The sequence below is a fragment of the Callorhinus ursinus genome, unplaced genomic scaffold, assembly GCF_003265705.2.
Source record: "Callorhinus ursinus isolate GAN/ISIS: 27379988/994484 unplaced genomic scaffold, GSC_fseal_2.0 scaffold11, whole genome shotgun sequence".
Lineage (NCBI taxonomy): Eukaryota > Metazoa > Chordata > Mammalia > Carnivora > Otariidae > Callorhinus > Callorhinus ursinus.
The window spans coordinates 37,027,336-37,050,145 of NW_027397073.1; the positions used below are offsets into that span (position 1 = coordinate 37,027,336).

A 22,810-nucleotide genomic window follows, 5' to 3' on the forward strand; every position below is an offset into this window, starting at 1 on the left:
TCTGCTGTTTTAGGCTGGAATGTTCTGTATATATCTCTTAAATCCATTTGGTCCAATGTGTCATTCAAAGCTATTGTTTCCTAGTCAATTTTGTTTGGATGATCTGTCCATAGATGTAAGTGGGGTGTTAAAGTCCTCTGCTATTACTGTATCACTATTGATTGCTTCCTTTATGTTTGTTACTAACTGCCTTATGTGTCTAGATGCTCCCACGTTTGGTGCATAAATATTTACAATTGTTACATCTTGTTGAATTGTTCTCTTTATGGTTATATAATGTCCTTCTTTGTTTCTTGTTAGTCTGTTTTTAGTCCATTTTTTCCGTTGTAAGTATTGCTACCCTCGTTTTCTTTTCCCTTCCATTTGCATCATAAATGCATCTCCATCCCTTCACTTTGAATCTGCATGTATCTTTAGGTCTGAAATGAGTCTCTTGTAGGCAGCATATGGATGGGTCTTATTTTTTTACTTGTCACCCTATGTCTTTTGTTTAGAGCATGAGTCCATTTACATTCAAAATAATTATTGATAGGTATGTATTTATTGCCATTTTGTGACTTGTTTTATGGTTGTTTTGTAGTTCCCTGTTCCTTTCTTCCCTTGCTCTCTTCTCTCATGATTAGCTGGCTTTCTTTAATGATATACTTGGATTCCTTTCCCTTTATTTTTTGCATAGCTATTACTTTTTTTTTTTTTGTGGTTACCACTAAGTTTATATAGAACATCTTCTGCCTATAGTAGTCTATATTAAGTTGATGGTTGTTTAAGTTTGAACCCATTTTTTACTCCTCCCCACCAGTATTTTAGGTATATGGTGTCATAATTTACATCCTTTTATTTTGTGAGTCCCTTGACTGATATTTTTATAGTTATACTTATTTTTACTGCTTTTGTACTTCCTACTTTCTTACTCCTACTTATGGTCTTGCCTTTCCACTCAAGGAGTCTTCTTTAACATTTCTTGTAGGGCTAGTTAGTGGTCATGAATTCTTTTATCTTTTGTTTGTTTGGGAAACCTACTCTGCCATCTTCCCAGCAGTCTCTACTACATGGTTATTTGTGTGACCATTTTACAACCTGTAAAGTGTTTTATATGGTGTCATGCTTCATATCCTTTTATTTTGTGAATCCCTTGACTGATTTTTATAGATACTTAATTTTTACACCTTTGTGCTTCCTACTTTCCTTATTCCTGCTTGGGGTCTTTCCTTTCCACTGAAAGAACCCCCTTAACATTTCTCGTAAGGCTGGTTTAGGGGTGATGGATTCCTTTACCTTCTGTTTGTCTGGGAAACTCTCTCACCTTCTATTCTGAATGACGGCCTTGCTGGATAGAGTATCCAGCTCTAGCAGATCTACCCCCTCTAGCCAGGCCTGCCTTAGTCCTGGTGGTGGCAAGTCCCCTTTCACAGGGGACCCTGCTAACACTGTGCATCCTGCCTACACGCACACTGTGGATCTGTCCCCCCCAATACACTGTTGGCTGGAGACCATCCAAAGCGGTGCCACGAGCCTGGCAGTGTGCAGGCAGCCCCAACAGAGGCTAGCACCACTCCAACGTGACTATTATCTTGGGAAGAGGGAAAGATAACCACGCATACCAGTCAGATGGCAGCCCCAGCAGTGGGCTGGGGGCAGACAGCTGGTCTGATTGCAGGCCCTGACACCAATAAAAGCTTCTCAGAGGACAACACAGAGAAAGCACCCTGCAGCTGGATGCTAATGCATCTCTGGCAAACGCCTGGTCTCACTCAACTCAAGCCCAAGGTAGCCCCAGATCGGACCACTAACACCAGAGGGACAAAAACCCTGCCCACAACAGGCCAAGAGAGCCACAGTAGACGACTGGATGAAGGAAAAAGTGGCTCAGTGACAACCACTGGGTGCATCCAACACATGTAGAAGACAGTCCTGAAGCACCAGGTTCCAGAGAACAGGGGACGTTTTACTGCAGGGCACTACAGGACCCCTTCATGAGGCTACTGCTTTCAAGATGTAGCTTATTTCCCTTTTTCTTTTTTAACTTTTTTTTTTTTTAATGATTTTATCTACTTATTTGACATAGAGGTATGAGTGAGCACAAACAGGGGGAGCGGCAGACTTCCCGTGGAGCAGGGAGCCCGACGTGGGACTCGATCCCAGGACTGCAGGATCATGACCTGAGCTGAAGGCTGACACTTAACTGACTGGGCCGCCCAGGCGCCCCTGTGGCTGACGTTCCTAACACATAGAAACGGACACAGAGAGTTAGACAAAATGAGGAGACAGAGGAATATGCCCCAAATGAAAGAATAGGATGAAATCACAGCAAGGGACCTAGGTGAAATGGAGAGAAGTAATATGCCCAACAAATAATTTAAAGTAATGGTCATAAAGATACTCACTGGACTCGAGAAAAGAGTGGAAGACATCAGTGAGACCCTTAACAATGACCCCAAGCCTGGCAGAACAAATTCCACAGCTAAATGTAGAGAAGAGGCCCACATGGAAGAGGGTAAGGAAGTGTGGGGTGTGGCGGGGAGCTAAATGGACCTGCAGGGCTGTCCCCTGGAGGGGAGGGCCTGTGGGCACAGAGAGGGGAGAGAAATAGCTACACTGGGGAGCTTGCGTGGGGAAGATGAATCCCTGTAACCTTTGGCTTTGAAAACCAAAGGGGCCAAATTTCATGAGCTCTTACAACCAGTGGGATTAAATCTTGGAATTTTAAAAATTAGCGGGCTCTGCTCTGAGAGGAAAATGAATCCCCGCCCTGAAAGAGATAGTACAACAAACAGCCCATGGAAATATAGCACAAAAGCAGCAGCTTGAAAAATGCCTGGGGCTTACAGGTGGGAGGGTTATTTACTAATCTCAGAGCTTAACTGGAGAGACAGAGATCACTGGGAGAGCCCTCCAGGAACAAAGCAGCCGGCCTAGGCCATTTCCCTCCCCTGCCCACAGCACAGACACATGAGTACCTGTGGGAACCAGTGGAGTGCTCACAATCCCCCCGCCCCTGTTTTATCCTGGGATGAAGCCTGACACTCCAGAGTTATTTCTGTGCATACACAGTTTTAGGTCCCTGGTAGATTGGTTTTTCCTGAATTGCATCTTGGCATTATGTCATCAGGGGTAGTCCTGAGGATTACTAGAACAATACTGTATTAGCTATGAGATGCTGTGACGGTCAGGCTCCCTCCGTCACTTAATTTCTTCTTAGGAGCCAGAGAAATTTCTCTTAGATCTAGGTATCTGCACTCTCAAGTAACTGTTTTCAGCTTATGGACTCTTTAAATTGAGTAATGATTACTTACCTCTTGATGTTGGCAACTAGGAAGCTCAGTGGTAATTTTCCTCCTTCGTCCTAGTAAAGTCTAGAAGACCTCAGGGCTTGTGTGAGGCTACTGACCTTACTTCTGCCTTCATCTTTCCCTTCGTTTCCCCTTGCTCTGATTTCCTCACTCAGATATGTAGTATACGCTTTTAAAAAATGAACTGCTTTACTTATTTTTGGACTGAGGCAGGTATGGATGCAGAATGCTCTTCTTTTAGAGTTCCATTAGAGTAACTGAGGGATAGTGATGTGATATTAGGAGTAAAAAGTCGCTATTGACTTGTGCTTCACCCATGGTTCGTGCTCAAGCTTTTCAAAACCGTTAAATTAGAGGAGAAAATAAAAACACTCTCCCCTTCCCCCTTTCTTTAGCTTAAAAAATTCTTTTGGGTCTTTCTGAGGTCGTCTTACAGCTTTCCTGGATATACGTTTTATCTACGTTTGGTAATTTTTCCCTCTTATTTCTTCTTGGGAGCACAGTTGAGTCAACACTTAAACACAGGAATCTTGTCAGTAAAGAAATGTGACCAGGAATAGACACTCTGTGAAGCAGCAGCTGGTTCCTTCTCTGGTTCCCAGGGCATGGTTTCTCCAGAGGAGCAATGGTGTTGGAACCCAGGACCGAAGAGCTTCCGTGGACAAGATACGTGGAGACGTGGGCTTCTCTTCTGCCAAAGCTGCAGCCTTGGTGGAATCCTCTTGCCAGCCCTTTGCCTCCTGCCCACCTCAGCTGGCCTTGGGCTGCCAGTCCCCCCTCCCCAGGGCCTGGGTTCTTACCCTGCCTGTCCTCTGAAGTGAGCACACAGCTCCTGCCTCAAGCTAATCTGTTCTTGTTGAGCCGCACCTGGGTTGAGGACAGGCTCGAGTTTGTCTCCCAACCCCCATGCTGTTTTCCAAAACAGGGACAAGTGACTCGAAGGATACTGGATTATTCTTAAAGTATCTTAGAAAGGAAGAGGGATCATCTCTTATACCACTGTCCCCTTTGCAGTCTTTCCTTCTCTTTCCTTTGGTAGGAAAATCATGACTGCCCCTGAACTGGAAAAGTAGGGAGTGACGAGGGAGCTGAAAGCTCTCGGAGGCTCAGCTCCGACAGGCACCACCGGTCCAGAGTCCTCCTTCTAGGTCTTCAAAAGCCTAAGTTCAGCCCCAAAGCACACCCAAATTGGATTTGGGGGCACTTCTCCAGAGAAACGCACCACTTTCTTTGTGGAAGGTAGCATACATAGTCCCATCAGAAAATGGCAAAGGCCTTTCACGGCCTGCAAACCAGTGCAGTGACAGAGCACCACCGCACAGGATGCCTGAGCATGGCCATCATTCTCAGTTAGGATAGTAAGGAGTTACGTGAGGCTTTTCCATCATGTCACGTGTTGAGTCTACCTATGGCTGTGTGGTCCGGCAGATGGTTTTTAGATTGCGTGTAAGCTATTAGGAGTGTTTTCAAATAAATGTTTGGAGCCTCTTTGTAATACTCAGAGGCTAACAAAACTGTGTTCTAACAAGAGAGTATCTACACTGTCAAGTCTTTGCTTAGGAAAGACGGTAGAGATACAACCACCTGTCTGCAATTTCCCACATTACGTTCTCAGAAAAATTAGTACATTTGAGCCTTTTTAGATCTGTAGGTATGACAAATACAAATGTTCATTCTGTGCCTATTAAATCTTTAAAAGGAGTGTGTTTTTCATCCCCGAGGAAATGTTACCAAAATTTAAAAAAGAAAAGCCAGATGACCTGGGATGTTGTATTGATATTTTAGCTGTGACTGGTCAGCGTTCTGTGACATTAGTTTCAAAACCACTCTCAAGAAAAATTGAAGATGTTTGAGGTAAAATTCACATTTTCCTTCTTGGCCCCCTCCCCCATATTTTGCTCATGTGATGGGACAGTGTCTGTGTCTGCAGGACAGGATGATCTCTGAACCTATCTTTGAGAGAGCTTAGCCTCTGAGAGACTGACATTTAAGGTGATTTTCTATAGTCTCTCATTCTGGAAAAACTCTGAACTGGTAAAAAAAAAAAAAAAAGGTTTCCCTGGGAGAAGGTCACATTTCATCTGTATCATAAATATGTCAGATTAGGAGAGAGTGTCCTAGTGGTAGTCTGTGAATTTAGATCAGATAAAAATTGTGAGCGCATTTATGGGAACTCTTTGTTCTCTAATTTCTAAAGGTTAGAAATTAACGTGTGAGAGCAGTCAGATTTAACCAAAACATTTTAGTAAGATAAACACACCTAAAAAATTATACAGATAACCTTCAAGACCTAGAGAAATAGTATAATGTAAAAATGAGGGACGTTTGCTACATAGAAGGAAAAGAACCCATTTAGGTACTGGGCTAGTTCCTACTGAATATCATAAACTCAGAGGTATTTTGAGATGTTATTACCCTTTAAAAACACTTCATTTATACTCAGTCTTAAGAAAATGGTTACAAAATACCACGGGCAACCGGTTTAAGAAGTTAAGCTTGACAAGCTAAAAAGAGTCAACATTTTCAGTGAAAAAGAAAAATGCATTCAATAAGCTTCGGCTGGGCCTTCCACAATCCTCATGGCAACACAGGAGGTGGGACACCTCAGCAAACACACCTTCTGTGTGAGCCCTACCTGTAAAAGGTGTGGGGGCTGTGGAGGGGGGGTCCTGCCCTTGGGCAGTCCTGTGATCTGAAGTCCCAGTGCCATGTGAGGACTCCTACCAGGGCTCAAGGGATTTTAAGGTTTGCCTTCCATTAGGCAACAAAACCAGAACTCTTCCAGTGAGTGGTGGACGTCTGAGTTCCCAGCTCTCCAGAACCGGAGCGGCCCTGCTGTCACACTTGCGCAGTCTGGCAACAGGGCGTTAGGGCCGAGAGGGTGGGTCAGTGATGTCTGCGAGTGACAGTGGCTGGAAGGATCACAGGAGCTGTGTCTAGCGGTGAAGAGGAAGACTAATTAAAGGCCAGAAATGAAGTTACCGGTTTCATTTTAGAGAACTGGCATTGTATAACTTGAATTTAGTGGAATTACATGAACCCCTTTCTGCCCCCGCCCCCCCACCATGGGCCTACCCATAATCCCATAGTCCCAGTAGGAACATGTTCAATTTTTAGAGATGATCTCAGATTTAATACGTGGAGCAAACCTATTATCCGCCCCCCCCTTTTGTACCATTAGTGATGTGCTTCCTAGAGTCCACCGGTGTGCCTTTCAGGTAAGATGGAGCACACGTATTCTGGACAATTTGTGTGCAGATGTCTAAGTGGGAGAGCTAGTGTTTAAGATCCCAGGGCTGGCAGAATGAAATGGAAACACGTGTGTTTTGAGCATGAACTTTCCCAACTCAGGTAACAGCTCAGTCTTCTATCACACACTTACCCAGTGCAGATGTGAGTGTAGATGGAGAAAAGTGGTAGTATATTTGTTTTCGGTCCCTTTCCCACTTCTCTGCTTAAAAGGGCCTAAAGGCAAGTGGATGGGAAATAGTCGCCAAAGGAGAGTATAGGAACCAAACTGGCCTCTAGGTGGTGCTTGAAAGCAGTTTAGGGCAGGCTCGCATCCCGTCAGGGTGGGGAGTGCATGGGCTGAGCCTCCGTGACCTGCCATCTCCTGGGCCAACTCTCCCACACGCTGCTGTCCCCTGTTCTCCAGCCTCGCCACTTCTAAGGCATTTCTTTTCTTCACCTATTCCTGTGCCTATGAGTTGGTATTCTACTGGTGTGTAGAAATCATCACTGTTGGTCCAAGTTGTCAAACTAGAGGGGGAGAATGCACTGAACCTGAGAGCTTTTGCTCATCCTACGTCATTTTGCCATGAAGCTTGGAAACATCTGCTTGCTGCTCCCCCAGTTTCCTATCTGCCCAGCCCTGTCTGGTCCGGATGGAGCGGGCTGGAGCTGCAGGAGCGAGGCTTCTGTATGCCTGCAAGTGCAATCTTTCCTAAGGGAATGGCTTACTTTTTTTTTTGGTAAAGTTTTTAAAAAGGTATCACAGCTGCTACATTTGATATCAGATACTAATTTTTAATTCCTGTTAAAACATTTGCCATCCATTGACCCCCCCCACCTTGTCAATCATAAAAAAATGTGGGTAGATGCGGGATTCCACATAAATAGCCTATTCACATACACATGCTCACTCGGAAGGAAACCTTAGCATAAAAATGTAAGAATCTGTAAATCCAGTCCTTTTAACATATACTTTTTTTTATTAAATATGTAAAAAGATAAACGCAAGTCAAGTTATTCACATATTCAGAGACAAAAAACTATTCTACCATGCGACAATAGGGTAATGTAAAATGAATGTGATACATCTGAATAAGACTTTTTCATCTATGATGTCATTACTTATCTCTATTTATAATTAACAATACATATGTTTACATTCCTTCAGTTTACATTGAATATATAACAAAAGATTTATGGTGTACTATTTAGTAAAAGTAATCTGAATGCATATCAAACCTTAACGGAATAATGGAAATACTCACCAGGGAAGGGAGGAATTCTTGGTTCCCTTCTGGAGTTTACTTCTCTCTGCTCAACAAGGTGTTTGTCTTTGTCTTTCCTTTTTATGCTTTTCTGCTTAGAAAGAAGACGGGCCCTCTCTCTGCCCCCTGCTTCAATCACTTCCTATCTGACACGAGCAGGGGAAGTGCTATCACCAGCCATAGCCGCGTGGCTAACAATGAAGTCCGGCTTCTGAGAGGGCGGGCCGAGCCCACAACGGGATGCTTCTCCGCCCAGATGGGAGGATGACAGGGTACAGCCCTCGGGGAGAAAGGAGTAGCCCCAGGAAAGGAGGTGGTCTGCACCGAAGCTGGGGTGCAGCCGAAGACGACGGAGAACCCTAGCTGTTCAAGATTCCCCAAAGCATCGGTGATGTCACATGTGACCCGGCACGATGGAAGAGGGGTCAGATGCGGACAGGAGGAACATGTAGCTCTTCGCTAAATCCGTGAATAGCTGGCGCTAAGACTCGGGGATGGAGAATCAGGTATGACCACTGGGGAAAGTAGGTTTTCATAGCTGACAAGGCTGGGGCTTTGGGGGAGAGACAGAGCGGCTGGTGCCGGCGAGGCTTAGGCAGCTTGCGCTGCCATCCCCCCCACCCCTAGGCCAGGAATCCGGGCCGCCTTCCACCTGGCACTGGGTTTTCCTGAGCGGACCCTGCCGAGGAACCACCCAAGGAACATCCGCCTGGAATTATTCATTGTGCCTCTTTACAAGAGCTATTTTTCCAAAAGGAAGGTCCGTACAAATGGCTGGGAGGGAGCACACCGCTGAGCACGAGGCTGAGCATAGCACAACCACTGCCTGTGCGCAGGTGCGGGAGGATGTCACTGCCAGGAGCCAGGCTGGCCGGCCAGAGAGAGAGGGGTCGCCGCCGTGCAGAGCAGGCGCGAGAGAAGAAGAAAGGGAAACCGAACACCACAGAACGTCTGTCCAGTTATGCACAGCGTGTTGGAATAACCTCAAAAATACAAGCCATCTTGTTCACCTGTAACTCAAATGCCACTTTGCTGCAATAGATTTTGAGAAGACTTCTTTTGGTGGAAAGCTCCAAAGCTAGAATCGAGAATTAGTATTTCACCAATTAATAAAGAAATGTCAAAGCTTTATGATACATATTTCAGAAATTTATTTGAAGCTTTTCAGTTAAGAGGCAAGTGGGGTGGGCACACTTGTTGGTTGTTGTTGCTGCACCTGCTAAGTCCAATAACAAGTGAGGTAAATCTAAAGTTGGAAACCAAGTGAAATGAATGATCCAGGAAGGGATACCATCTGTCAAAGGAATAAGAGAGGCAAAGATTTGGAAAGATACTAAGAAAATGTGCAAATATTAGTTAAAAAAATAAGGAATGCTTTTAATTCATTAATGTTTCCTCTATTTATGAATTGCCACGGTTATCAAAGGTCAATGACAAGGAGGGCCTTAGTATTAACGAGGGGAAATTCCTTATTCCAGAAGGTATGGGGAGTCAGGGATTTTTTTCTGTGCTGTCATTCCAGTGTCAACACCAGACTTCAGAATCAGGAGTCACCCTTGGAATGATGCTCCCAGGAAGAAGGTCTTCACTTCCAGCGAGCGTGCAGCACGATGCAGAGCCCTGCCCCTCAGGGCCGCACACCCTGAAGTCGTTCTGGAGGAGGAGTCCCCTAGTGCGGAGGACAGGCTTTGGGCTGAAAGCCAGAGAGGCAGGAGGACCTGCACCTATGCAGACCCCCTGTGGACTGTAGGTAACTGATGACAGCTTTTGGGGAGAGTGGCTGCCCACCAAAGAGGACCCTGAGAAAGAAAAGAGCATGAGAACCTGGGTGTGGGAGGGGAGGGGCGAGCAGTCGGAGGGGGAAGCGGAGATGGTGTTGTCCCTGACGAACTGTAGCTGTCTACCCTGCTCAGGGAGAAATACTGCTGGGCCCCGAAGTCCTAGTTTTGATTCCTTTTTTTTTTTTTTTTTTCCCTATAAAACGAGTCACTGTCCTTATGGCTTTCATATCAAGTATCTCTTTCCCTTTGCTCCAATTTATTTGACCAAATTTACCTTTAGAGGTTAGACTTGCAAACATCAAAGCACCACGAATGTGTGACATCTAGTGACACTGGTTGAGAAATGCCGATATAAATACCATATATCAAATTACCATTGTTTCACACCAGGATAAAAGGAGGGGTGGTGTTGGGAAGGGGGGCGTTTGAGAAATGAAAAGAGCAGAATCAATCTCAAGCAGCCAAGTGGTGAAGTAGAAGGGATGTGACCCTGTGATCTCTCAGGCCGCCCAACGGCCGGCTGCTAATGGGTCTTGGCAAAGGAAATGGGAACCGAGCGCGGTGGCTGGCGGATGCAACAGTGCGTTGATGTTAACGGCAGACTGGGAACGACTGGTTACGGCTGAGCTTGAGGCCACGCGTTTCTCCAGAAGAAAAGTTCCCACGCACAGCTGAAGGCGCGAGCGGCCAGGACGCTTCAGTACTCTTCCGGCTGCTGGGGCTGCTGGTCGTGGACTTGCTCTTCAGCCTCAGGCTCCTCTGGGTGGCCCTCCTGCAGGACAGGCGGAGAGGTTTCAGCTGGAACGAGGTACTGGGGTGGGGGGGGAGGCCCCGCAGCGTCCCGCATGGACTGGGGAGAGGCCCACCTTGCGGGGCCAGGGCTTTCCCGCTCCCATGAGCCCATGCATGGACCCAGATGCTTCTCTGCTCCATTATAACAGGAGCACTCATCTAACTCCTCATTCCTTGAGGAGTCAAGGAATTCAAGGTGCCTAGAATATTGTTTGGTTCATAATACCTATGGTGAGCTGCAATTATTTCTTGGTGGAAGAGCTCTTTAAAATATATTCTAGAAGTGAAAAGGTTTTAAAAAGTAACCTTTTCTGTGACAACAGTCAAAAGGAACATCACACTGAAGACCCTGGTTCAAATCTAGTGCTGTCCCTTACTGGCTCGGTGTCCAGACGCATATTATTTAGTAACAGTCAGCTTTCCCCATGCCCAGGACCACCCCCCTGCTGATGTGCTAAGGCCCAAGATCCTCCCCTCTGCCCACACCATGCACTATGCTGTCCTTGCCCCCGCCCCCCACTCCTTCATGACTTAACCATGTTGGATTTTGGCCTCAGAATGTCCCCCCCGGCTCCCCCTCTGCCAACTCATCCCCGGGCCCTCACTGCAGCATCCTACTGCTTTGTGTGCAGGATGAAGGTGGTCCTCGGCGCCCAAAAGTTAGTGCCTCAACTGAGTGTGGCCTTCCTGTGGGAGTATGGGAGTATTTCTTGTGCAGATAGTATGAGACAGGGAAAGTCACGAGCCTCTTCCAGTAAGTGTTCTCCCTCTTGTCTAGGGGCAAAAAAAGAAATCGAGTGGTCCTGGGAACTCCCCGGCGTCTGTTCTGCCCCGCATTCCTTCCTGCTGCCACTCTCCCTACCTTCACCCCAGCATCTGCTACTCTGCTCAGCTTCACCGCCTGGTTCGGCTTCCGTCAGGTTATGCCCCACAGTCCTGAGTGGATGCAGGCCTGAGTGTGTGCGTGCACGAGCCCACTGGCTGGCTGCCCCTCGAGCCAGGCTCCCACCGCCTCGAAGGGTCAGGGATGCTATTTTATCCATCATCCTAACTCTACTGCTAGCAGGGTGCCTTCCTTTCCTACTGCTAGGACTCTGGCAGGTCACAAGTGTGCTTTCCTTACTTGGTTAGTACGTGTTAGGGTGCATGGGAGATCTCAGAACTGAGGGTCTGTTTTGACATTTTACAGAAACTCATGGTTTGCTCACAGCACAGTTGGGAGTTAACCGTGGGATAATGGGGTTAACCCAGGACTGAAAGTCAAACCCATGGATTCAAACACCGTGTGGGACCAGGAACCCCTGAGATCAGACCTCACCACCGGTCTCCTTTTCCTCCTTGTTGAGCTAGGGGACTCTGTGACATCATCCACCTGCAGGAACTATGGACCCCAGACCACTCTTACTAGGCTAAAGAGCAAACCTCCCAGTTTACCAAGGGATTGCTAATGCTAGGGGTGCATGATAAGGTGGGGTGAAGGTCTGCAGGACGTATCTGGAATGCTGAGGCGGTCATACTACATATCACAGCCAAGTGCTCCCAGTTCACACCATGTTGTGTAAGCTCACAAGAAGAAAAATTTTCTTATGTAAGAAGGAAGAACTTAAACACACATGGAAGTAGGAGGCCAGGCAGAACCTATGCCAGACAATGCCCTGGAGTACTACCGGCTAAATTCTAGTATTTGCATATCAATCCATCACATCTTTCTGAAGGTTTAGCTGTGAAGCAAGCCTGTTAGAGTTCCTCATTCTCATGATAATCATTAGAAAGAGAAGCAAGCTGGAAGCCTGCAGGAAGAAGGCTCTTGCCTACTACAGGTGGAAAATGGGGGCAAAGGAAGGAGGAAGGGTCGCCGAGGAGCTCCCATGGCTCCTGACTTCCTAGAAGGAGGTGGCACTCGGTAGGCTCATCTGCCCCCGCTCACACCGTCCCCATCGGGCTCTTCTTTCCTCAGGGCTGTGCTCACCCGCTCTCCTCGGCCTGAACAGCCCTCTCCCTGCTGCTCTTCCCGGTCATTCTTCAACTCCAACCCAAACGTCCTCTTCTCGGTGAAGTTTTTGCTTGTCACTCCCGGCTGTCTTTCTGTGCTCACCACATGTGTCATACCTGACCTCGTCCAGTTCGTGGTCCCTCGCTGAGACAGTGGCTCTGTCCCCTTTCTGTATACCCAGGGTTCGTCCAATGACAGAAGCACAGGCTCGTCCCCCGAGCTCTTGGTTGAGCAGGGAGGAATCTTTAGGTCACTAAACAGTGACTTTTGTGACAGTACCTCAAGAATTAAGTGTGTGTTTATACAGGCAGGCGCAACTCAGCTGACAGATGGACAAGGCAGCAGCTAAGCAATGACTAAGTCCAGATACCTGTGGCCCCGAAGGGAAAAGATCCCGAGAATGATAAAGAGGGGCACAAGACAGCAGTCTGGTGATCTGCTTTGGAAACTTCCATCAGGTTTCTACAACCGTGAACTGAACTGCCCCTGTTTACTTCTGTACGCAAACTCCCATCTGGATTTCTACATCTTCCAAACATTCTATTCTAGGATTGTTTGACTCCAAGAATCAAAGACCAGCCATCGCCAAATAAAGCCTTAGACAAGAAGCCTCTCCAGCGAATACCTGCCCCTGAAATGGTAATGTAGGGTGCGTCTGTGTTTAACCCAAGAACGGGCACCAGGCAGAATCCCCCAAAGTCACACTCAGAAGGCAGGAGCTCTCCCCCAGGGCTGGCCCTGCCTACCGTGAGCCAGAACTCAGGGACCTGTGTCAACCCTAAACTTGGAAGTCACCTGAGCAGGCCCCTGCCCAAGGACTCCCTCTCGGGACAAGACCTGGCTTGGGGTGGCTGTCGGAAGGGTTCTCCTCCCACCGACAGCACAGGGCCGGGACGCTCTGATGCTGCTCCCTGCCTTCCTCCTGTCAGTGGGCCCGGTCGTTCAGACTTGCGGCGCTGTGGAGACCACGTTGGATTTAGCCTCCAACAAACTTGTGAGGAGAATAACCGTAACTCACGTAGTACCTGACAGAGTACCAAGCACTCGGGCTGGTGCAGGCACACTAGAAATCAGTAAGTTTCTGCCATCAGATCTGAAAACACTGAGAACTGTATTTTGTGAAGCCATCACTGCCTCTGGGACCTGGACAGGAAGCTTCTCAGCGCTTCAAGATCTACAGTCTGAGCTGATGATTGAGAAAGAAGCTTAAAAAAAAAAAAAAAATCTGGGCTGGGGAGAGGGAATGAAAAATGTGGTGGAGAGTCCTCAAACCATGGGCTGTTTTAGAAAATCTCATCCCTAGGATTTCAAATCTTACATGGAGTAAACATTTGTCTGGTATTGGGCTGGAATAAGTCATAAAGTAAACTTGCCGGTGACTTGTTCCCGTTCCGTCGAAGTATGAACACACGCAACTCGGCCCCCGAGCCCTGGGGATGGCCCCAGGGCTCCAGGTCCAACAGACTCAGACCTCCTACCAGCTTCAGCCTGGCCTAGGGAAGAGCCTGAAACCCCAGCCCCCTCCTTCCCACTTTCCACAGTGGGGGGGGCTCTCTGGCAGGCTCCTACTCCTGCCTTGCTGCTGGGGCCCCTCACTCCCTGCACAGGCAGATTTGGGGGTACCTGACTTCATCTCTACCCTTTACCCCCCCTTCCCTTCCTGTCCTTGAGTCTTGAAAGTCTTGCTCCTCTGCTGTTCCTCATAGCTGCTGTCCTTCAGCAGGACAGCATCCACATCCTGGGCCCCCCTCCCACCCCCTCTCCCTCACATGCCTGAGGAGCAAGCCCTGGTTGCCAGGTCCTGCCCGTAGAGGAGGCCGCTGCCCCCCTCCCCGTTTTTTTTAATTTTTGTTTTTTAAGATTTAAGTAATCTCTATACCCAACATGGGACTTGAACTCATGACCCTGAGATCAAGAATTGCATGTTCTTCTGACTGAGCCAGCCACCAGACACCCCCAGAGGAGCCCTTCTAAAAATATTTTTCAGCTAAGGGCTGTTGCATAGTGCTGGTCTGCACTGGCAATGAGTAACCAAGACAACCAGTGATGAAATAAAAACAGGCAGTGGGGGGGCTTATGGGGATGGGAAAAACACCTAGGCGAATTCTTCCTCTAACCATACTCCGTCAGGAAGAATCCTTACACACGTTCTTGTTGCTCAGCTGCTCAGAGCTGAAAACCACTTGATACCAGTTTGTTCTCAATCAGTCTTCCTACTCTCCCCCCACCCCATCCACTCATCTGTTCCCAGATTACTTCATGAATGCACAGCCCACAAGCATGGGTCAACGAATCAGATGATAATGATACTTATTCCTCTGGGAATAACAAATGCACTGAGTCCTAATTCTCAGAGATCCCAGGGCAGCAGTTGAAGGCACACTGATCACTGCACCCTGACCAAGAGCATCGCAGGAGTCAAGGGCTCTCCTCACACTTACGTGTTCTTCTGAAGCATAGAGGACTTCCATTAGTCGCTGCACGAGGTCATCATTTTCCTGCCCGTGTTCTTGGCAGAGTAGCTCAATCTCTCTCAACTTGCCAAAGTAGAAATCTCTCTCCTTTTCCACACCTTCGAGGGCAAGTTTTAATGAATGTACCTGCAAGGGAGTGAGGGTAGAAGGAAAAAAAAAAAAAAAAACAAGACCAAAAAACAGTATAAGAAACGTGGCCAACTACGCCTGCCTCTAAGATGAAACAAGAGATGTGCAATGGAGCTTGAGCCTGGGCCACACGTCCGACTTCAACAGCACTCTGGTCATCCCGTCTGCCAACTGAGTGTTCATAACCACTGTGGGACGGATCGTTCTGCCTGACACGGTTGCATCCGGGCTCTGAGCGAGCTTTCCTCCTCTCCTGCTAACACGGGCCAGAGCACATCCTTCTACCCTGTTCATCCTCTGCAGGGAGGGGAGGCAGATGAGAGAGGCTGCCACTGTGGTTATTCTAGATGTATTTTGAGGACCTTCTTCAGGAAACCTGCAGGAAGAGCCGCCCTTCATTTTGGATCCCTTCATAAATGTCCTGAAGCCACTGTAGACAAACGCTTTCTACTGAGAAACTGGGTCTCAGCTACAAGGACAACTGGGTGAGACGGAGAGCCCGGCTGAGCGGACTGGTCTTAACTCGTCTGGTTCTGGCTCTGGGGACACTGTAGGGAGTGCAGGGGGAAGAGCAAGATAAGGAAGCCCCATTCCCTCAGCAAAACAGCCCTTCATTCCCCTTTTCTCCCCTGGAGGCTGGTTCCACAAACTTCGAGGGCTGTGCGGCCTCTGATACTGATGACAGAGATGGTGTAGGGAAGGGGGAAGCAGTATCACCTGGGCTGAAGGGACACTGACCGTGGCGTCAATAGACTGGGTCTCAAATCCCAAATGGGCATAGCAGCTACACACAGGCCCAAACCTTCACCCTGTTCCTGCTGAGAATCCTCCCCCTCCCTTTCTTTTTTTAACCCCTTGTGCATTTAGATTTATGCAGACAATATCCTTTAGGAGATGAATTAAATCTTTCATGGTCACCCTCAGGTCAAATCTCTCATTCAGTGTACTGAAATCACCCTAACAGAATTTCCAAAAATTACCTTTGGAAGGGGAAATTTTCTTCTCTAATAATGCTGGGCCTTTGTACATGCTATTTATCTGGCCGGAATTACTGATCCATTGGAACACACACCGAGCACATGCAGTGTCCATCCCCTTCCTGCGTACCTGGCCTAAGACTCAGGGATATGGCCCCACAGAGTTCACCTCGCAGACCCCCTCACATGCTGCTCACAAGGCAGCTGAGCCTCATTCACTAGCTTTCACTCTTATTTCTGATGATATGATGGTTGGGTTATTTATTAAAAAAAAAAAAAATGAAGGCAACCAGCAGCCTTAAGTACAGGAAAAAGAAAACTTCCCTTATTCTAGAAATCCTTCCTTGTTTTAAAACCAACCAACCCCCTCCTGAGGCTTGGCCACAGAGTCCGTCAGAAGCCTGTGTTGGTGCCTGCAGACAGATCTGTGGCACTTGAGGTGTCTGAGCCTGTGAGCTCTCCCTGGACGAGGCAAGAAGGGTCTCTGGAAGCATTCGACCCATGGAAAATAGGTTTGCTGCCTCTCGAGAGTGCTTTGGTCTGTACAACATACAAAGGGCTGAGGCTTCTGTAGAAATATCCAGCCCAGGTTGGCCTCTGGTGGTATTCCAGATGCACGAGGTAATGGATGCGCAGCTATAAACATCCCTAGTAAAAACCGTCAGGGGCTGAAGCGTATGAGGATAGATCAACTGGCAAAGGAAAGGCCACTTTCACAGGCCCACTCACGAAGACCGATGCCACGCTGTACCCTCAGGTATCACTGCAGAAGCCAGAGTGCCGGAGAGGACACTGGGGATGGACCTTGGAGTAAGTCAAGAGGAAGAGACAAGAAGGGCAAGTTCCCTTCTCTCAATAATCCCCCCTCCCTCTCAGCATCCGCACACCATGGGTCCTCACAGCCCTGCTGCCCAAGCCAACCAATGCCCACTCTCCAGCCCCCGGGGGCCCCTGGGCACAGCAGTGACTCCCCCCACTGCCTGCTCGCTAACCCATTCTCCACATACAGCCCTCATGATTTTAGTCATGTTGCCTTCTCCCATTTTTTAAGATAGAGCAGGGGTGGGGGGAGAGGGAGAGAGAATCTTAAGCAGGCTCCACGCCCAGAAGGAAGCCCACTGCAGGGCTCTATCTAACAAACCTGAGATCATGACCTGAGCTGAAATTGAGACTCGGACGCTTAACTGACCAAGCCACCCAGGCGCCCCTCCCCTCTGTCTTTTGATCCATTTCTATCACTGGAATTGCCTAGCACAGTGGTACTTTTACAGTATGTCATGGGAGACCGCCTGAATAGAGGCAGGAGGCCAAGTACATGAGAATTCTTCAAGTTCATGGCGCTCATCGCTTCCTCTATTATGACTGTAATTCACTCTCCAGCCTAGGCATTTCCACCCAGCCCTTCCTCGTCCCAGAGCCCTCCGTCCCAGCACAGTGATGCCTCTGTGGCTACCCACCGGTGTCAGCCAGGACAGAAAACGGAGGGAGCGAGAACACAGAACCACGGATCTGGATCTGGAGTAAGTGCTCAGTGAACAGCTGAACGAACACTCACAATTTAGGGTGTGTGACCTTCCCTCTGAGGGACCAGGTCGGGGGGAGGGCAGCAAACAGACACACCCCTCGTTGATGTACATGGGGGCAGGCGGGGGAGCGAGGCCCTTCTGAAGTAGTAAAGGAGTTATAAGACCACTGGGAAGCCCCTCTTGTTCTTCTCCCTCTCCCCTCTGGAGTGACACTTTTGGTTGGTAGGACGTGGGGCTGGGTTCCCTGGGGAATGGGAGGCTCTTTGCGTAACCAGACGGCTAATGGGAGCACGGAGCCAGGCCCAAGGAGAGGAAGGGGGTCCAGCTGGCTAAGGCGAATGGCAGAGGGCAGGAAGGATCTTGAGGTTTCCGTGGGGTTACACTTTGGGTTGGAAGGTTGGAAACCTAGCTAGGTGTGGTAGAAGACGACCACGGGGAGGAGAGAGAGCGTGACAGAACAAGAGATAATAAAGATATTGAAAGAACTTGGGTTCCTAAGGAGAAAGGGTTATAAGTCTAAGGTGTCACAGACCCACGCCTGATTCTAAGTCTACTCGGATTTGCTCAGAGCCTTGGGCATGTGGCCCACAGCTCATTATGGCTGTCCCACCGACCTTTTGAAAAGAACCTGTTACTGGAAATTCCATATGGGCTCAAAATGAGAATCGGCAGGTAGGTGGAACATTCCACAGTTTCTAAATCAAAGTCCTACCCACTGGATGACTTCAGGTTTCACCGTTTTTGTTAAAGTGATCAGAATTGTAAAGAAGCACCCTAGCTAAGCAACTGCCTGCTTTTAAACTTGACTCCTGATTACAAATATACAATTATCTCAAAAACTGTTTCCAGACTCTTGCTGGCTCATCAGGGATCAGATTAATCACCAGGAACGGCCCGGCCCTTTGGCTGGGAAGAGCCTAAGAATGGTGAATAAAAGCTCCTCTCCCAGTGGTGGGAGCAGCTGGGATAAAGGGCTCTTCTCAACTCAGGGTCAGGGGAGGTGGCTTCTGCAGTGGGCCTTATGCTACCAATCATTTTATTACCTTTAAACTACACATAATCTGAGGCAAAAATACCTATTGTTAGGTAGACAGCATACTTAAAGTTTTATATTGAAAATTTCAATGACAGGAGAGCTATATTTAGACAAAAAAGAACATTTTTCAACTTAAAACACAACTGTGGCCTTTCTGACGCCCCAGTTTTGGGTTCGGTGCTCCTGTGACATCAAACTTCTGTGGTGGGAAGTGTTAGGTATTCACTTTGCTGGCATAATCCGTCTACCCCGGATAACTGCTCTGAGTCCTACGAGGGAAGGGAAGGTCTAAGGTCTCTCTCTCTTACTACCATTATGTTTTTAGCACCAAGCATGGGGTCTGTCCCATCAAATAGGCTTGACAAATACCTGCTGACGTAAAGGAAGGAGGAAGAGAGACTAACCCTAACTCCAGTGTTGAATGGTATCTAGACTGGCCAGAAGTGGGCAGAGGCCGTGGTCTAGCCTGGAGCTTATGATCGGCCCTGCGGTGTGGGGAGTGAGACGTTGGCCTATGAACCTGCATTTACCTGGGGCTGAGTCCTCTGTCCTTCTGTCTTAATGTATAGCTGTGATTTCTAACATCTTTTTTTTTTTTTTTTAAAGATTTTATTTATTTGACAGTGAGAGAGAGGGAACACAAGCAGGGGGAGTGGGAGTGGGAGAGGGAGAAGCAGGCTTCCCGCGGTGCAGGGAGCCCGACGTGGGGCTCGATTCCAGGACCCTGGGATCATGGCCTGAGCCAAAGGCAGACGCTTAACGACTGAGCCCCCCAGGCACCCCCTGACTAATATCTTTTATTCCTAGTGGGCCACTGATTTTATCTGCCTGAACAATTTCTTTAATCCCTACTTGCTTGAAACCACTGCCCCCCCCCGCCCCGTCCTTACCTCAGGCTTACAGGCATTTGCTCCCTCCCCCCACCTCCCCTCAGAGACTGGGCCAGGGCTGATGAGTTACCTGTTCATTAAGCTGTATGACCTGTGTTTCTAAATCTTTATCAGATCTGGATGCTGAGCTGCTGGATGAAGCCCTTTTGGCTGATGAGGGACGAGAAGGTGTGGATCCCGGCTTAGACGCTGGACTTGATTTAGCCGCACCTGAAAGTAACCAGAATAGATTATAAATCCTGGCAACATTAAGGATGCTTTTTAGATCTATTGCAAATATATGATATAAAAGGAATTTACTAAAAAGTATACAGAAGGTACCTCTAATGACCCCCTCCGATCACAGAAGTAGCACACATACACTTAGAAAAAGTGCACACAGGGTGCCTGGGCGGCTCAGTCGTTAAGCGTCTGCCTTCGGCTCAGGTCATGATCCCGGGGTCCTGGGATCGAGCCCAGTGTCGGGCTCCCTGCTCCACGGGGAGCCTGCTTCTCCCTCTGCCTCTCCCTGCCCTGCCCATCTCTCTCTCTCAAATAAATAAAATCTTAAAAAAAAAAAAGTGCACGCAGTACAATGACAGGGTCCACTTGGACAACTTATTTAATCCTTCTGAGCACTTTTTTCTCTCAGTGTGGATTAGGTTGTCCTTTCTCCCTCTGGAGAGATAAGAACAACACATCCTAAGAGATTTTAAGATTTTTTTTTTTTTTTAAGAGGAAAGATTCTTAGATAACCTCGAAACATCACCATAATTGAGTTTCTAATTAACAAGAAAAAAGAGATTACAAATGAATACTTCAGAAAAAAACATCAGTACAAGGGCATATTTTTTTCCTCTTGTTTCCTAGGTTTAGCCACTGACAGCGCCTGGGAGCAGTGACCTCTCCAGAGTAGCGCATAGTCCTATTACCCACGTCCTGGTTTTGAATTTTCCTTGGCACTGAGAGCGCTTCTTGAGAGGTGACGGATTCCAAGGGAGGGGCAGGGAAGGTACAGGGTGGGACGCCTTGCATCAAGAAGCCAGGATGCACTCACAGTCTAATGTGAACGGCATGGACCAGTGTGAAGGTGCCTCCGACTTAGCCACACGTGGGGCAGTTTTATGTATCAAAAGAATAATGGCTCTAATGGACTGTAATGCATTGAATAAATAAAAATCTAGTTGATAATGATGAAGGGAGGGAGGGAGGATATGAAGATTTTTACAGAACACGGACTGCTAGCAAATGCAGAAGAAATGTTAGTACTGGAAAAATCACAATTTTGCAACAAAGGTAACTGATCCAGGAAAGGCTCACCGACTCTAAAACATTAAGTGAGAAGTTTTGGGGGAACAAGCCATTCATCCATGTCAAGATACTGGCCTAAAATTTACTTACTGTAATGGAAAAAAAGATATGCCTTTACAATGGGGAGGTCTAGGATCAGCACCTTCCGATAATCAAGTGATTCACCAGCACCACTAATAATGATAGAAACGGGGGGGGGAAGGTCACTGATGTCAGGTCAGATCTCGCCCACCGGAAGCTCAGCTGCTAACAGGCACTCACCATCTAGAACATGACACAGACACGGGAAGTGGCCTCTGCAGCCCAAGCTACGCAATGACAGTTACACACTTCGTGGATTAAGAAATGCAGGGTCACTACTGGGGGGCCACCTAGTCTCCACCACGTGGCACCTCAGCCCGGTGGAGGTGCTCTGCCCAGTCCCCCACCATGCTCCCGCACCCTCTGCTCCTCCAGAAGGCCCTTGGAGCACAAGGAACCAGCGTCCCTCACTTTGGTGTAACTCCAGTACTTAGCACCACGCCTGGCTGAGCGTACATTTAGTGAAGGTACAAACATTGAAATAAACACACGAACAAGTAAATACAACTTGGTTCTGTGGTTTCCAGTTTCACAGTTTATCAGTACCAATGGCTCAGAAAGAGGCAGGGGCTAATGAAGCCAAGAGTGCTGACGGTAGTTGCAAGTTTCAACCGATCTCCTAATTATAAAGTAGCAAACAGGAAGAGTTCAGGTGCCTAGAGTCCTTGGTTATAAATGCAAAATCATACACCCCCCCCCCCAAGAAGCACTGGCAATATCATACCCTTTAAAATCTGTTACAAGGGAAAAAGAATTTTCTTCTAAAAATTTCCAGGAAAAGGCCTACTATATTTTAAAATGGAAGTCAAATTGGGAACTGACTTAAAACAGTTCGAGTATCTGAAGGTAAATCTTCAGCGAGCTGGAAACCTCGCCTATGCAGAAGACCTTCCCAAGGACTCCAGACAGCTGACGCGGTGCCTCAACTCGTGATTCCCGTATGGTTGCAAGGGGCCTTCATCTCCGCAGAAGCCCACAGAAAACACCCCTGGAGCATCACTTCTCTGTCCCACTGGCCAGGCTCTCTAAAGGCCATGCCAACAGGGTAGAGAAAACAACATGGGTAAGAGCAGAGGAGGCAGGGGGAGGACATGCTGACTTGGCAAGGACCAGCCAGCCTTGCTGCGGAAAAAGCTTCTGGAAAATCAAGTTACTTCAGGCCTTTTTATAAGCAGTGTATCATATTTTAATACCAATAAAGTCTAACAGAAAGCAGCTTCAAGACGATGTTCAACACCTCTTATTTACTAAATACATGCTTATCCAGGACCTACCATGAACCGTGTCATACAGGAGATCCCTGCTCTTTGGGAGCTCATGGGGTCTCACGGAGTGACAGGGGTGTCAGAACGCCCAGGCCCGGCCACACTCAACTTTCTCAGGGACGAGGCAGTGTTCCTGAGTACATGACCACAGGGCAGGATTCGGGCTGGAACCCCTCTGCTGGAAGCACTCCTCTTCCCCCACTTTGAGTGACTAAGCCCCGTCCTGCAGGTCTCAGCTTGGACGCTGCCGCTCTGCAATGATATGGCCCTCTCGTTATGCCTCTTCTCCCATGAGACTTAGACGAGGCAAGGTAGGGGTTGTATCTGTTTTGTTTACCATTTTATGTTCCCAAGGCCAATCTCCATGACTGACTGAGAGGCGACACTCAATACAAGTTTTTATAATACATTAAAACAACTCCTAGGAGAGGTAGCCATCCAAGGTAAACCTACCAGACCAAAGCTCAAGGAGCTGATGCCAATGTCAAGGTTGCTGACAGCAAGCACCGGCCACACATGAAGGAAACCAAACAAAAACATCACTGGCCTCCCCCAAGGCGAGCTCTTACTTGGTTTCAAGATTACCTTCAGTTCTTGCTGGGGATCAGGACAAAGTAGGGACATTCAGTCAGTAAGCGTTTAGCTCTGAGCAGGGAGGTGCAAGCTAGTTTGTGCCAGGCCAAGTGTCCGCCACATTCGCCGTCTCTCCCGAAGGAAACAGCCCTGCCGGAGAGGCTCCCCCAGACAGTGCCTGACCCACGCTGCCAGAGGGGCTCCCCCGACAGTGCCT

At 48.1% G+C, this 22,810-nt stretch overlaps 1 protein-coding gene and 1 long non-coding RNA gene across 6 annotated transcripts in view; one reads left to right on the forward strand and one right to left on the reverse strand.

The window, feature by feature from the left end:
• The window catches only part of LOC141373738 (uncharacterized), a 95,009-nt gene extending 86,984 nt beyond the window's left edge, over positions 1-8,025 (forward strand). For both annotated transcript variants that reach the window (XR_012380041.1, XR_012380040.1), the window contains exon 3: positions 7,886-8,025. This is a non-coding gene — a long non-coding RNA (uncharacterized lncRNA). The remainder of the gene's footprint in view (positions 1-7,885) is intronic.
• MAPRE2 (microtubule associated protein RP/EB family member 2) overlaps positions 7,479-22,810 on the reverse strand; it is a 159,409-nt gene continuing 144,077 nt past the window's right edge. For all 4 annotated transcript variants that reach the window (XM_025886361.2, XM_073898350.1, XM_073898351.1 and 1 more), the window contains 3 exons: positions 19,455-19,594; positions 14,794-14,952; positions 7,479-10,339 (listed from right to left, as the gene is read on the reverse strand). In XM_025886361.2, the coding sequence (XP_025742146.2) occupies positions 10,265-10,339; positions 14,794-14,952; positions 19,455-19,594 (374 nt within the window). In that variant the 3' untranslated portion in view covers positions 7,479-10,264. The remainder of the gene's footprint in view (positions 10,340-14,793; positions 14,953-19,454; positions 19,595-22,810) is intronic.